Genomic DNA, 15825 nt, shown 5'->3' with positions numbered 1-15825 from the left:
CTTTAAATTTTTATCTAACTTTATCTAACTTTTAAACTTTTATCTATCTTTTATCTGGAGTTCTTCATCTGAACATTATTAAGCTTTTAAAATTAAGGGGGGAGGGGGGGAAGAATGCATATCCTGAAAGATAAATATCTGGTCATTTTGTTAGTGGAAAAGCTGAGACAGCCATTTGAGAAACTCTAGGCAGTCAAGTGAAAAATGTCTGTTCTTGGCCTTGGGCTAGTAGCAGACAGTGTGGCAGAAAGTGCAGGAGGTAGAAATGTCTAGCCAGAACACTTGTGTGCTGGAAGCTATAGAAGAAAAAAGGTTTTGAGTTGTGAGCAATTAACTAGTTCTAAATGTAGAAAAGGAAAAATTTAGTGAGAACACTGACCCAGAAATTGGAAAAGTATTCTGGAAGTTGGCAACAATTACTTGGTGTGGCAGAATTAACTGGCAAAACTGAATTAACTTTCAGGAAAGATTTAGCAAAATAAGGTTAATAAGGCACTAAATTAATACACAGATGCAAGGAAATAAAATTGGGAAGGAAATATTTAAACAACTTTTCCTCACTGATTTACATTGATCAGTTGCCATTTTTCAGCAAGGAAGACAAATCCTAGGAATCACTGCAAATAGCTCAAAATACAACACCAGACACTGATAAAATACAGAGCAGAATCTTGTGAGAATAATTCGGAAAATTATCAAAGCTTCATGACACCAGTCAGTAAGGGAAGAAAATGTGCTTCTGAAAAAGAAGTGCTGTTTGTATCACTTTAATGTAAATGATTAAGGAAAAAAATCCAAGTAGACAGACCTGTGCAAGGGTATCGGAAAGCTCCTTAAGAGAAGAAATAGAAGAAATCCCCAGGAGCAGCAGTCAGGTCCTGCATCCACATCTGTTTTCAATATTGGACCAGAAGATGATAATGTGAACAGTTGTTCCTTCACATGATTTTCTGATTACTGTAAGACTAACATGACCATTCTTTTTTTAACTGTTTGGGGATGGGGGGGGCTGTATTTTTGACTGTACAGGACATAGAGCCGAGTCAGTCTCCCCAGGATCCGGTAGGACGGCCCATTATGCACCAGTCTGGAATTAAGCATGCCACTGGTGAAGCAGTTTACATTGATGACCTTCCTTCTGTGGATGGGGAGCTCTTCCTGGCTGTCATCACTAGTTCCAGAGCTCATGCTAAGATTATGTAAGTGTTCAAAGTGTGTCTGAAGAAAGTGTTACTATGAACTGCTGTCTGAGATTTTTAGAGCAGACTAATGAGTTACGTGTATACAGAACAGCATGCCTGATACCTGCATTGGCTCAGGTGTTGGAAGCAATATTGTCACTCTAGTAGAAGGCTTTATTTGGATTGAAGTGTCTCCCTCCATATTACTGTACTAATAAGGTTGAACTGTTTCTGGTCCATGAGCCAGCCTAGAGCTAGCCTAGGTACCCTCACAAAGTGCTGAGCAGTGCAAGCAGGCACCGAAACTCAGCTTCACCAATGTAGCTTTGAAATCTCAACTCTATTACGAAAAAAGAAAATTGTTCTAAATGTAGGAAATAGTGTTGCAACACTGCAGCAACAAGGGAGCAAAGCTCATATGAGGCCTTATAGGGGAGGAAGATTGGAAGAGGATTTTATTTTGAAAGAAAACTCTTTTCACTTATGTTTTTGCACTGCCAAGATACACCTGTTCTAGCAGTTTGTTCAACATTCAGGCGCCCAAATGCACATATCCAAGTTGTCTGCCCAGCATTCAGGCACCAAGACATGTATCCAGCTGGTCTGGTCAGGATTAATTTGATGACAGAGTGGACTGGGGCTGCTAGCTGCAGGGTCCTTGTCATATTTCCCGGCTTATTCTTAGGTTGGTGATAGTATGCTGGGTTTGGATGTGCTTTTTGGTACCGTCAAGGAGCTGACATCACCCCCATCTCCGTGATTCAGTAGGATTTATTCACTCTCCTTTGTCTTCTGCTCTGGGTGTCCAGAGAACAGGCCTGTAGATGTGCTGGGATCTTGATGACCTGCTAAACTAGGTGCTATCAAAACATGCCATTCTTATAGACCTTCTGCCATTCTTTCTGATCCTTCTACACCCACACATTCCCATTCATTCTCCATTTATACTGGTCTTGCCATTTTTATTATAATTCTCTACATGAACTCTCCATTTTTAGATGCTTATTTGTATCAGTTTGATATCTGTGTAGGCTGTGAGGTCTTAAAAAGTTGCAGTTGTAGCATCATAATTGTGCAGTGATTTTTATTAAGTCAGTGCAGTTCAGGCAGTCTAATGGGCCAATGATTTCCCTGTTGCATCTAGAGTATTTCCTAGAAACGAAGTAGGTTAGTAGAGTTTTAAATTACCTTTGACCTGCACTTTTTCACATGCCAGAGATAGAAGGAAAAGACATATCTGAACCTATGAGCAGATCCTGGCAGTACAAGAAATATACCTCTGTATTGTGTTCCCTTCCTCTGTGCAACACTTTGTAAAAGTCATGAATTATACTCCTCTCTTCCCATGTCCTAATCAGATCTATAGATACCTCAGAGGCTCTAAAAGGACCAGGTGTGTTCGATATCATAACAGCTCATGATGTACCAGCTACAAACGAGTTTTACTACTCCAGTGATCCAGAGATTATATTTGCAAGAAATAAGGTATAACTACAATCTTTTTAAAACTGATTTTCTTCATTTTTACTGTTATTCTTCAGATTTTTATAATGAAATTTTACCTGTTGACTCTTGAGTTGCTGTATGTGTGTATGTCAGGGAATCACTTTAGGCATACAACAAGGTAAATTCTTACAATTTTTTCCCACTCCCTTTTCAACTTCAAGAGAGCTGATGTGCATTATATTCTGCCTAGAGAAAAATATATAAATAAGAAGAATACAGATTAAACCTCCCAAAACCATCTGAGTTGTTGGAAGATTATATTTCATTGAAAGTTAGGCTCCCAAATCACTTATCCATTTTTGAATACTGTATTTTCCTTGATTCCCCAGTTATACTGGTATTTCTAATAATTTGTTAGCTTCCTGGATGATCTAAAAAATACAAAGATCCTCAAATTCTAAAAAGGAAACATGAATAGTGGTTACATGAAAGAAGAATGTCAGCAGCACATGTGGGAATGATCTCAATCCACTGTTCTATTAAGTGATGTGTATTTTACAGGTGATTTGTGTGGGTCAGATTGTCTGTGCTGTGGTTGCGGATTCAGATGTTCATGCCAAACAAGCAGCTGCAAAAGTGAAGATAGAGTATGAAGTGCTGGAGCCAGTGATCTTAACAATTGAGGTACTAATAATATCTTTTCTCTTGCTTTTTTATTGTTTTATCTATATGATTAATGGAAGAACCCGTTCACAGTCTTCACTTGCTTTTTAAACATGATTTTCTAAGGAAACAAGGTGAATATGAACATCCAGTTAATCCGTCCATCAGTCTCCCTATAAATAACTTTTCAACCATTTGGATAATTTTGACCACTTGTGATAGATATGCAACAGTCTCAAAGGTAGTAAGGTCCCATAAGTTTCATAATAATAAACATAAGAGTAGAAAAGAAGAACTGTCTTAATGTTCCCAGTGAGGAAAAGGAAATGAGCACACTGGTTGTACATAATTCTTCTGGTAGTTGGTCAATCAATGTGTGATATTGGCTGAACGATCAGCTCCTGATTATTTGTAGCATTTTGTATCTGTTGTCAGGCTAGCAAGCCAACAAAGTTAGGTTTGAGACGTAGGAAGTGTTGGGGGAATGTGAGGGGAAAGATGTTAGGGATATAGAACATTTTAGAAATGTGATGTGGGAGTCATAGGGGAAATGGACTTATGCTGGGTTAATGGGATGAGTGGAAGTAAGGAACTAAGGACGTATTTGCAGGGAACCAGCATTAGTTCTGGTAGTCACTTTACAGCTTGTTTCTACAATGCATGTAGGGTGTAACAAAACAGTCTTTCTGGTATAAAAATAGTAGTCTCTTTTTAAAGACTGGCAAATATTACAATATTTCATTACATTTGAAACTCCAATGAAGTCTTACTAGAGATAAAGCAAGGCATACTTAATAAATAGATTCTACTTTTACTTAGTCCTTGTGATTTCTTCCCCTCTTAATGGCATCACTCTTTGGATGATGGGGTTGCATTCTTATTTTATGCTCTCTTCGTCACTTGCTAGATGTATGAGAGGGAACAGCAGGTTGAATAAACTGCATTTCCTTCAGAAACTGCTATCATCAGTAACACAAGATACATCAGGAAAGAATTGCTGGAACTGAATACACAAACTCATCAACAATGACAGTAAAGTGATGAAATACAGTTGTTCATTGACTTTGGTAGCTGGTGGTTCAAATCTCTGAAGAGAATGGTATTTCTGCTGAGAGTAAAATGCCACAACAAGCTGAGAACCTTTAAAATACCTTTAAAAACTATTTCTTTTTTTCTCCATTGCAGGAAGCTATAAAGCACAACTCGTTCTTTGAGCCAAAAAGAAAATTAGAACACGGAAATGTTGATCAGGCATTTGAAACTGTTGATAATATAATTGAAGGTAAACTGCAGAATACATTTGGTGAGAAGTTGTTGTCAGTATTTGGGTTTGTCTGTCTGTTCTTCAAGTCCCAGTTCTACCTTTTTTCGACATAGCCATTAGGCCTGAGAAAGCTTTTGGTCACCTGGGAGAAAGTGTGATTAAACCTAGTGGTCTTGTGGTCCTGCTACTACATTCAAGCTTTCTGCATCCTCTGTCATTGAAACAGAATCACAGAATAATTAGGTTGGAAGGGGGTCATCTAGTCCAACCTCCTGCTTAAAGCAGATGCAGTTAGAGCAGGTTACTAAGGGCCATGTCCAGTCGGGTTTTGAATACCTCCAAAGATGGAGATTCCACAGCCTCTGTAGGCACCTCTTCCAATGTTTGACCACTTTCATGGTGAAACTTCTTTTTCTTATATCGAGTTGGAATTCCTTGTGTTCATTGCCTCTTATCCTTCCACTGTGCAGCTATGAGAACAGTCTGGCTCGCTCTTGTCTACACCCTCCTATTAGATAGTTGTAGACAGCAATAAGCTCTCCCCTTAACTCTTTTCTTATGGATGAATAAATCCAGTTCTCTCAGCTTCTCCTGATACATCCTATGGTCCAGCCCCCTTGACCATGTTGGTGGCCGCCTTCTTGACCTGGTCCAGTATGTCCATGCTTTGTTTAATTTATCTATGTTTTATTTAATATTGTCACCACTTGTAGGCAATACTGTTCCGCTATTAATCAAGTTCTGTTGATGCCACTGGAACAACACCAATTTAATCCTGCAAGGAGTTTTATCTGTTTTTATTTTAGATGTGGCTCCTTCATACAAGAAGCATCATAAGATTTGACACTGATTACCATAATTTACATGATGATGGGCAGTTAGTTCTTCCTGGTTCATTTCTTCTGTCCTTTTCCCTCAGTAACACTTGTGTTTTTCTCTTTGGATCAGGGGAGATTCGCATTGGGGGACAGGAACACTTTTACATGGAGACTCAGAGTGTGCTTGCTGTTCCAAAAGGAGAGGATAAAGAAATGGATGTGTATGTGTCAACACAGCACCCAGCAATTATTCAGGTAATACAGAGCATTCTCAGAGAAAGGGGTTGAACCTGCGACAATAGAGCTCTTCTGAGTTTGGTTTCCAAATCCATCTTAACAGTTTAGAAGCAGTAGGAACATGAAATTGTACATCTGGATTATCCAACAACAACAGCCGCTCTGTAGTACTGCTGTATCCTGATAAACACTGACCGCTACACCGTGAGAATAAGGAGGAAATAAAAGTCACTTATTTCCCTTTGAACAAAGCATCTCATGCCCCACTATTGTAGGCATGAAAAACTCCCTGTGGAGTGCTGAGACTCCTCCATCCCTGTTAGCTTTCCATTGGGGTGAGGGACAATCAGCACCCTGCAGAGTCAGAGTCTGCTAAATGTTAGATCAATTCTAATAGCTGTACTAATAGCTGTAGGTGAGACTGCTGCTCCATGCCAAAATCATAATTGTAGAATGGTTTGGGTTTGAAGTAACCTTTAAAGATCATCTAATCCAACCCCCCTGCCATGGACAGGGTTATCTTTCAAGTTTCTCAAAGCCCTGTCCAACCTGACCTTGAACGCTTCCAGTGATGGGGCGTCTCCAACTTCTCTGGGCAACCTGTTCCAGTGTTTCACCACCCTCATTGTAAAAAATTTCTTCCTTATGTCCAGTCTAAACCTGTCCTCTTTCTTTAAAACCATTGCCCCTTGTCCTGTCAGTACAGGCGTTGGTAAAAAGTCTTTCTGTTTCTTATAAGCCCCCTTTATATATTGAAAGGCTACAATAGTCCCCCTGGAGCCTTCTCTTCTCCAGGCTGAACAACTCCAACTCTCTCAGCCTTTCTTCATAGGAAGAGGTGTTCCAGCCCTCTGATCATTTTCATGATGGTAAATAGTAAAGCAAACGCTGACGTACTGTACAGTCTACACAGCAATAGCTGTGGTGCATGAGACTGATAGTATTTCAGACTCAGCACTGGCATTTTGTGTTCAAAGCCCAGTTCAGCTCCTTTTATCATTTCCATTATTATTCTGTTGCCAATAGACAAGAAGCATGAAGAACTTTGTGTCTGAGAAAATTATCTGAAGCAAGAATACTCCTGACACTAACAAGACTTTAGATTATTAAAAAACAAATGATTTTATTTCAATTAAAAATTAAAATAAAATTTATTATCTTACTAATAAAAATAATAAAAACTATTCTAATCCCTTTTTCTTATACCTGAAGCTTCTTACTGTTTAGGTAACGAAATCCAAGGGTATTATTCACTCCTGTCCATGGCCATTTCATAGTCTTCATGGTAGAGATTTTAAATGTGAACACTGCTGAGTGTTTGTTGCTATCTTTTTCTTGCTTTTTAACCTAGGGTAAAGGAAAAATTACTTTCATCTGATTTAAAAAAAAAAAACAAACTAGTAACATCTATGGAACCCTTTTCTAGAAAAGGTTTTTATTTCAAACCCAACTTTCAGGCTTAGTTCGAGTTGGCATAAAAGATTAAAAATGGTTTTACAGGAGATGGTAGCTGCAAGTTTAGGTGTTCCAGCCAACAGGATCATGTGCCACGTTAAACGAGTTGGTGGAGCTTTTGGTGGGAAACTCCTGAAAGCTGGCTTACTGGCATCAGTTGCTGCAGTGGCAGCAAACAAGTAAGTGCGGTATGTGTGTATTGGCATGTGAAGAGAAAATGGGGTGAACAAGTTTTGCATTTTGGCTAAAATGCTTTCTCCTTTCCCAATGTTGCTAGCCAAAAAGTCATAAAATCCTGACTGTTTACATTTCATAAGACTGTTCAGTGCAATTTCTTTGTTTTGTTTTGTTAGACTGCTTATGTTAAGCAGCTCTAGCCTCAACTAAATTAATGGGACTTGAAGAAATTGGTATTAGCATAAGCTAGAAATATTCTTGAAATGATTGAGCATTTCAAAAGGACCAGTCCCTAACTACTGAGGCTTTGTATGTACATTCAAAACATTACATTAACCATCCAACCAACCAACTTCACTGGCACAGCAGGATGCACAAGGAAGAGTTCATGAGTGGAACTGCTTTTAAGAACAAGTAGTTCTAGTTCAGTCCCCAACATCTTTCAGGCAAAATTAGCTTAAATCTATTAGATATTATGGGTTTGCTGATACTACTTGAATTAGTTTAGGAACCTTAACAGATAAAACTCCATCCCCCACCCTCCAAATTTGGCAGGACAATATTGGCAATTAGCTCTCAGGGGATAGTAACCTCTTTTATAAACATAACTAATTTGCTGCAGAATGCACATCAGGCTACGTCCTGTCTTAGCCAAAATCATCTTGTAATCTGAGTGGTTAACTCAATCAATTTCTCTTGTTACTACTGTCACTGTTGTACAAACTGCTCTTGATTATTTTTGGCCATGTTATCTGTGCTTTGGATTAACCAGGCCATGCTAAAAATAATCTTTTTTTATGGTTTAAACAATCTTTTTTTATTGTTAAGACTTCATTTTACATCTTATGTCCATTTTTTCAAAAGTGACTATTTTAAATGGTATTTGCATTTGTAGATTAATTTTCATATTTTTATTATTATCCATGTTTTGGTTTTATTCAAAGGCACCCTATTTCAGTATGATTCTGAATAGCTGAGGTGACTATTTCTTGCTTAAGGTTGAATGCTAACTGCTGTTAGCTCACTTAACACAGTTCAGTCTTAACACTGAAATAACAATTTCTTCAGAAGTTTGCACTGAGTTATCTTGTTGGCTTTCAAGAGATGAAATGAAAATTCTGACATGATTGTAAATACAAAAAAATATGAGCTCTGGACATAACTTTAAGCATATATTTAAGCCTATTAAAGTTAAGTTTAATCTAAATGCATGTTTATATGCGTGGCTAGATCTGGATACATGATGAATAGCTATCTTGTTAATAACATCTCTTGTTTCGACTGAAATTTGACTTTTCTTTTGTTGATTTAGAACCAGCAGAGCAGTCCGTCTTATTCTGAGCCGAGGGGATGATATGTTAATCACTGGTGGTCGACATCCTTTTGTTGGTAAATATAAAGTGAGTGCCACAAGAATTCAGTGAAAAAATACCTGCCCATATTCTGTGAATAAGTATTTCAGTGTTACTGGTTAATATTTGTTCTATTAATGAAAGTGAGCATAATCAATTCAATTTTAAAACAAAACTGCTAGCCAAGAAACCAAGAGATAAAGTTGCTGTACAGGCCTTTCTCTGCTTCTGCATCAATCTCTGCAGGGTTTTGTTTTGTTTTTTTTTTTTCCTAGTCCCTTCATGTCCTTTTCCTTTTGTAGCTCTTTCTGTCTGTCTTTCTGGGAACAGGAAGCCAAACTAGCTCAGACTTCTTCTGCAAAGGTTTATTTTAAACCGCCCATATGGTTAGGTTCACACAAAGGAGCAGCTAGTTTTTCACAGAAACAGTGTCATACAGGAAAAATCACCCTATGGAGGAAATTAATCTCTTCCCTGCTCACGCACTGTCATCAGTCATAAGTATTCATTAGCACAATTTCTGCCTTCTTTTCCATCTCTACTACATAGGTAAAGTAAGAGAGGTTTTATAAGATGTTTCCCTTAAGTTGAAAATGAGCTGTAGCTCATGTTGAGAATTCAGGAACTATTAGTGGCAACAGGTGAAAAGAGAGATGTGAGATAAAGATAACATTTCTTCACTAAGAAAAACAAATGTCATACTCCATCTGCCAGATGCTATTCTTACAGTCAGAGTGGGATTTGACTTTGTCTATGGTGAACATTCCTAGATGACACACTTACCAGCCGTCTCAGGCAATACACAGGAAGCCACTGGACTTCCCTGCTTCTTCCTTTCTCAGTGGGCTGATGTTGCTTGTTATATGCCGTACCTATACAGATCACAGATGCCAGGTGGGAAAGCTAATATTTTAGGAGCATGCTTTCTTTCTCTCTTGCCCTTCTACAGTTTCAGTGAATGCTGCTCAGAAATTAATAGTGCAGTATGACCCTAATTGTGTGGGTTACATTATTTTTCAAAATATACAAGCACTGAAGAAATGAATGAATTATAAAATCTAAATAGGTTATTGTTGATCCTTCTAGGTTGGCTTCATGAATGATGGTAGGATCAGAGCTGTGGATACCAAATATTACATTAATGGAGGATGCACCCCTGATGAATCTGTCCTGGTAAGATTTTATAAGCTGACAAATCTTGTAACATGGAGGAATCGTTAGCTGGAAAATGATGAAGGCCAAATTCCCTTGCACATGTATCGTTAATCATATAGCCTTTTGATGTAGGGACTATGGGTTGTTGGAAAATCTACACATAGTAGTTTAACCTTTCCTTATTCAGTTCAGCGAAGCACTATACTACTTTTTGATATTTTCCTATGCATTCATTTCATGAATGGTTTCTCAGGCTTATTTTCCCATTATAAACATGTCAGCTAACAATGTATTCCTTTTAAAATACATAGTACCTGCATTTGTGCATGCCTAAAGCTTTATGTCTACAAGGCTGGGAAGACCTTTCTTAGCCTTCAGAAAATTCATAGTGATAGTTGTCCTGTTACTATCTCTATGCATTTCTGTACTGGGTCTGCATTTATTGTGCTGTATACCTCAGTTCCTCACTTATAGGTCTGCAAAGTATAAAATGTTGCTTGCTTTAATATTAATCACTAGCTATTTGTGTTTGCATAGGCTATTCTAGCTGTAACTGAAAAGTTTGTTGAGGTTACTACCCCTCATCTGCTTGTCATTGCCCCACCTATGGGTATTTTCTGCACTCTGAAATCTGTCAGTGTAACTGCCCATGCTATTGCTGCCTAACTTGGTTCTGAAAAATAAGCTGGGTTAGAAAAAAATCCATGATTAAAAGCATGTACATTAATGCAGATCACATGTCAGAACCACCTTAAGATGAAATTCTACGATGGTACACTTAAGCTGGTGGACCTCGAATTGGAGGCAGTGATAACCAACTGAGTAACCTTTCCAGCCAACTCAGCTGCAGCTGGAATAGCACATGTGATAACAGCCTAACTCTCTAACATCACTCCCTAAGTTAATTAGATCAATAACCAGTGGTCTAGCTGTGTGATTCCATTTGATTCTATTAGTATAGCATTAATAATTCAACACTTTTAAAAGGAGAAATAGGTTTACAGGAAATAAAATTATAAGCTTTACCAAACTTACAGTCCAGGTTTTTTTTTCTGGCCAGTGTGACTTATCTGTGTGTCCCCAAGACAGTATTTTGGGTTTTATTCTTTCTTTAGAGAGGACCTTATTCTATGGGAGTTTAGCCCTAGAGAGAGCCAAGATGCTTGATACTCATCCTAATAAAGACTGGTCTTTCAGCATGGGAGTTGAATACCAGTAATATATGCTTAACTTAGTTATTGTTCAGTCAACAATTAATAATACGTTTTAATCTCTGTGATGGCATCAAGATTAGAACAGACATTTCTGGGAAGAAACTTTGCCATAGCTAAGGGTTGTATTATAACAATACATTGTATTAACTCTGATTTATCAATAACCCTCTTAAGGCTGATCAGCTTCACACACATACTTTCTCTGAAGTCCATAAAAGTTGTTGTCATAATAAAAAAAACCCAAAATAGAACTCTTTTTTTTATTATTCTGCAAATAACATTTCAACTTATATTTCCAAGTGAAAAGGTAGCATTATATGACATTATTCATATGCATAGTTATTACAGCAAAACTATCTTCAGTTGTTTCTATGCAGAAATGTTTTGAAGTTTATTGTTTAAAGCTCAGTGGGAACAGTAGGAATACAGGTTTAAATTTGCCATTCTGAGAAATCTACTTAATATTGAAGAGAACCAGTGGCCTCTTCATGAGGCATCAAAACATTTTTTAACTTATTTATTTTGATACTGACTCATAGAGCCTAATTTGGGGTATCTAATGTGGGATTTTCCTTTTCTTGTGGTTTTGCATGTGTCATGTGAAATCTCTAAAAGAAAAATATAAGAACCAGAAGACACTGTAGACTGCAGTACGTATGCTTTCTGGTGGAACTAAACCTTAACTGTGAATTTCCATAGGACGTGATAATTCAGAATGCTTTCTTCAGTTCCTTTCATAGCTCCTATTGCTTTAAATCTAATGTGCCTATTTTTAGTTCTGTGTGGCTTTTGATATCAAGGTAGAATCATAGAATAGTTTGGGGTGGAAGGGACCTTTAAAGGTCATCTAGTCCAACCCCCCTGCAATGAGCAGGGACATCTTCAACTAGATCAGGTTGCTCAGAGCCCCGTCCAACCTGACCTTGAATGTTTCCAGGGATGGGCATCTACCACCTCTCTGGGCAACCTGTTCCAGTGTTTTGCCACCTCATTGTGAAAAAATTAGGAGCAAAATCCGTTGTAAAATGAAGTATCTGTTACATCCTTAACTACTGACCAGCACTCAACTACTACTAACTACTACATGAGCTGTGTTCTGTGAATATCAAAAATGAACTGAAAACTAATATGCTGCATAAGAAATGTATTAATAAAGTCTGTATGTGTGCATAAGAGTATTCTTTCTACCAGTGATTGACAGAAACCCAATTTTAAAGCTAATTGTCTCAAGTTAACGTCTTTATATGAGATGAGGAAGATTTAAATGTTAATTTGAAAGAAGCACTGTTCTGACATTTAACTATACCTGTTTGTCCCCTATCTCAGGTAGCAGAAGTATCCTTATTAAAAATGGACAATGCATACAAGATTCCCAACTTGAGATGCTGGGCTTATGCCTGCAAAACAAACTTACCATCAAACACAGCATTCCGAGGGTTTGGCTTTCCCCAGTCAGCACTGGTGACAGAAACTTGGATAACAGGAATTGCAGATAAAACCGGTTTATCACCAGAAAAGGTGATGAAATGAAGGCATCTTCTCTCCTGAAATGAAGTCTATGCAGTTGGAAAGTTAAAACTCTTTAGATTAGCTCAACTGTTTGAACAAATCTTTTCTAAGTCAAACATAATTTGCACTAAAATTCAGATTTTTTTTTAATCAACGTCTGATTGTTGAATGAATAGCATGCTCTTACAAACGGAACCAAACTGGTAATTGTTCAAAAAACATATAGTAATCTTCTTGTTGTCTACTAGTCCCCCCAAATAGTCATTCTGCCTTTAACAGGATTTTGTAATAACTGTTAATTTTATTATTTCAGGTTAGGGAAATAAATATGTATAAGGAGAACAAGCAGACACACTTCAAACAAGAGCTTGATCCACAAAACTTAATTCGGTGTTGGAATGAATGTATGGAGAAATCTGCATACTACAGTCGAAAAACAGCTGTCAATGAATTTAACAAACAAAATTACTGGAAGAAAAAGGGGATTGCCATCATACCAATGAAGTTTCCATTTGGACTAGGCACACGTTATCTTTCTCAGGTTAGTTTCTTTAAAGAATAAGTGAGATAAGCTTTTTATCCATAGAAGATTACAGTTAGGATACAAAATACCTTAGGATACAAAATGTGTTATCTTTCAACCTCTGCAAAACTATCATCCTCCTAATAGTTGTTCCCTGAAGGCTACACTAGCTTCTAGCCCTCTTCCAGCTGAGATCGAAGTTGTTTGGTTTTCAGGACCCAGGCAGCTTGGACCCTGCCTACTTAAAGGCCAGTCCCATCACTTGTAATGTGGTATTGGTATAGATGAGTTGAACGCTTTTGTGAAAATTTTTGAAGACTGATGGAAAAGTGTTCATTGGATAAGTTATCCATTCTAGAAATAGCTCTGACTGACCATGGAGGCACTATGGGATGCTGTTCTTAAAGACTTAGACCTTTGATGTCATCAAAGACTAAGTTTAAGGAAGAAAAGAAGGACAGTAGTATTTTTGGTCTGTGTATTGTCTTTAATGTAGGTGTCCAGTGCTTTGGAATAGACAGCGTTTTATCAATTGAAAATTAATTGACTGACTTGTATCGTATCAAACTGGCTGTCTCTGTTCAAGACTAAAGTCACAGGGTCTTTGTAGTCTACAGTGCTGCTTCCAACTGAGTCCAGAAGGAAAACCTCATTCAGAACCTTCCTCCTGTGTCTAATGCTGACAGCCTGCCCAACCCATGCAGTTGAAAACCCTGTGTCCAAAGGCTCCCAAACATCAATGAGAGAGAAAATGGAACTTGCAGCAATTTGCATGTAAAGCCACTAGTGAGGGAGGTCCTCCAGCTTCTTTTGGAACCATTGAGATACTGTTGCCAGGTGTAGATTTATTTCAGGATCTAGCAACAGAAAAAGCAGACCTCCAAGGATTTGTATCTTTTGCTTTTGAAGTTCATTATAGAAAAAGAACAGGGACTAGCATTCCAAATTTTGCCTTCTATTCAAAAACATTGAACAGATAAATTGAAATACACTTCAAAACTGTGTCTGTCTTTTTTGATTCATCAATTCATTACCGTATACAACACATTTCTCACTATCTAATCTTGATTTTGTTTTTCTTTTTTAGGCTGCTGCTCTGGTTCATATTTATACTGATGGGTCTGTGCTTCTGACACATGGTGGAATTGAAATGGGGCAGGGTATTCATACAAAAATGATCCAGGTAACAAATGATCTGAACAAATATTACCTTGTGCTTTATCTGTCATGCAGATAAACAGTGTGAAGGTTTTCTTCTTGGTTAGTTAGTGTACCAGTAAGACAGTTTCTTTATCAGCATAGCCACTGCTTCTTTGCATTGATAGAGTTAGAAAGAAAAGATGCCTTCATTAAGAGTCATAGAGACAGCAAGAAGAAAAAGAAGAGGTTGTTTGGTTTTTATTCTTCCAATGGTATGTGAAGAGGCTTATTAGAAATAAGATTTTCTGAGGCTGATTCCATAAAATCCATGGTAAAAAAAGTCAGTATTCACATTAGTATACAGTCCAGATGATATTATTATGATCATATTTGTTTAATGGATAATTGAGAGACAGATCTGTAAAGATATTTATCAAGTCAATGAAAGCTTGGGATCTGGGCCTGCATAATTTGCCCTAAGTTATTCAGGATATAAGCAGCAAAATCAGGAACCGAATGTTGGACTCCAGAGCCTCAATCCAGAGTTTGAGTACAGCTAAAACATTGCCCTTCTTTTCTGTTTCTTCGTACTGACAAACTGGGCAGAATGATTTCAGCTGGAGGTTGGAAGAGGACTTGCTAACACTTTATCTTTCCTGGTATCACTGACTTCTAGCAAGTACTGGGGAACTGTTGGAGTGTTGAGAATGTTTCTAAAACAGAGAAGAATATGTTGTTCTTCCTGAAACAGGTTGCTAGCCGGGAATTGAACATCCCCATGTCATGTATTCACTTCTGTGAAACAAGCACAACAACTGTTCCTAATGCATGTGCCTCAGCAGGATCTGCAGGGACAGATGTCAATGGCATGGCTGTGAAGGTAAATAGTAGTATTTAGTTTAACAAAACACCCTATCCCTCGTGGTATTTAATGCCTGCCAAAATTTAAGCATTAATGATCCCATAGAAATCAAGTTTGAGATTACCAGTAATACCAGTGGAGATTGCCAAGAAGAAACATGACTTGTTGACAGTTTCTCAGTAATGGTGCTTATGAGTTTTCACAATATGATCTGAGCTTTCCCCAAAAGGCTTGTTTGACAAAATCCTTGTTTCATATAACAAACTAACTAGTCCCATACAAAACTTGTACCCTGTTCCCGTTCTAAATCTACTGATTCATGCAGATTCCAGCCCTTGTAACTTAACCCTTTATAAGGATTGTGTCTGTGCAGTTCAAATGACACCTCTTACCGTACTTTTTCAAACCAAAATGACCGTAAAGCATATACTAATTAAGTACTAACTAGAACATATCTTGAATAGTACCAAATATATCTGTGTTAATTTTGTGTTATATTCTCCTGACTTCTCACCAGGATGCTTGCCAAACTCTTCTGAAACGCCTGCAGCCTATCATCAACAAGAACCCCAAAGGGACCTGGAATGATTGGGTAAAAGACATGTGAATCCTACTAAATGTGTTTTGTGTGCTTGCAGAAACTGTGATATATGTATTGTAGTCTATCAGTCTGCTCGGCCTAATAATCCTGAAGTTAAAAACTGCAGAAACAGGTTATTTCCCAGAAAGATGGACTGTAGGTATTTGGTTTAGATATGTGGGAAACAATCCCCAGATCATATCTAGTTGGAAATGAGGGAAAGCTATATGTGAAGTCACCTTTGGAGGC

The 15825-nt window shown here is 37.8% G+C and overlaps 1 protein-coding gene across 1 annotated transcript in view; it reads left to right on the top strand.

Moving 5' to 3' along the window:
• The window catches only part of AOX1 (aldehyde oxidase 1), a 34137-nt gene extending 18534 nt beyond the window's left edge, over positions 1–15603 (top strand). The window contains exons 16-28 of the mRNA XM_009581112.1: positions 1030–1199; positions 2540–2666; positions 3189–3311; positions 4476–4572; positions 5503–5627; positions 7110–7243; positions 8554–8641; positions 9680–9766; positions 12289–12480; positions 12785–13012; positions 14082–14177; positions 14886–15014; positions 15514–15603. Coding sequence (XP_009579407.1) covers positions 1030–1199; positions 2540–2666; positions 3189–3311; positions 4476–4572; positions 5503–5627; positions 7110–7243; positions 8554–8641; positions 9680–9766; positions 12289–12480; positions 12785–13012; positions 14082–14177; positions 14886–15014; positions 15514–15603 — 1686 coding nt within the window. The remainder of the gene's footprint in view (positions 1–1029; positions 1200–2539; positions 2667–3188; positions 3312–4475; positions 4573–5502; positions 5628–7109; positions 7244–8553; positions 8642–9679; positions 9767–12288; positions 12481–12784; positions 13013–14081; positions 14178–14885; positions 15015–15513) is intronic.
• The last annotated feature ends 222 nt before the right edge of the window (positions 15604–15825 follow it).

This window comes from Fulmarus glacialis, unplaced genomic scaffold, assembly GCF_000690835.1.
Source record: "Fulmarus glacialis isolate BGI_N327 unplaced genomic scaffold, ASM69083v1 scaffold15987, whole genome shotgun sequence".
NCBI lineage: Eukaryota > Metazoa > Chordata > Aves > Procellariiformes > Procellariidae > Fulmarus > Fulmarus glacialis.
This window is presented reverse-complemented; position numbering and strand designations above follow the sequence as displayed.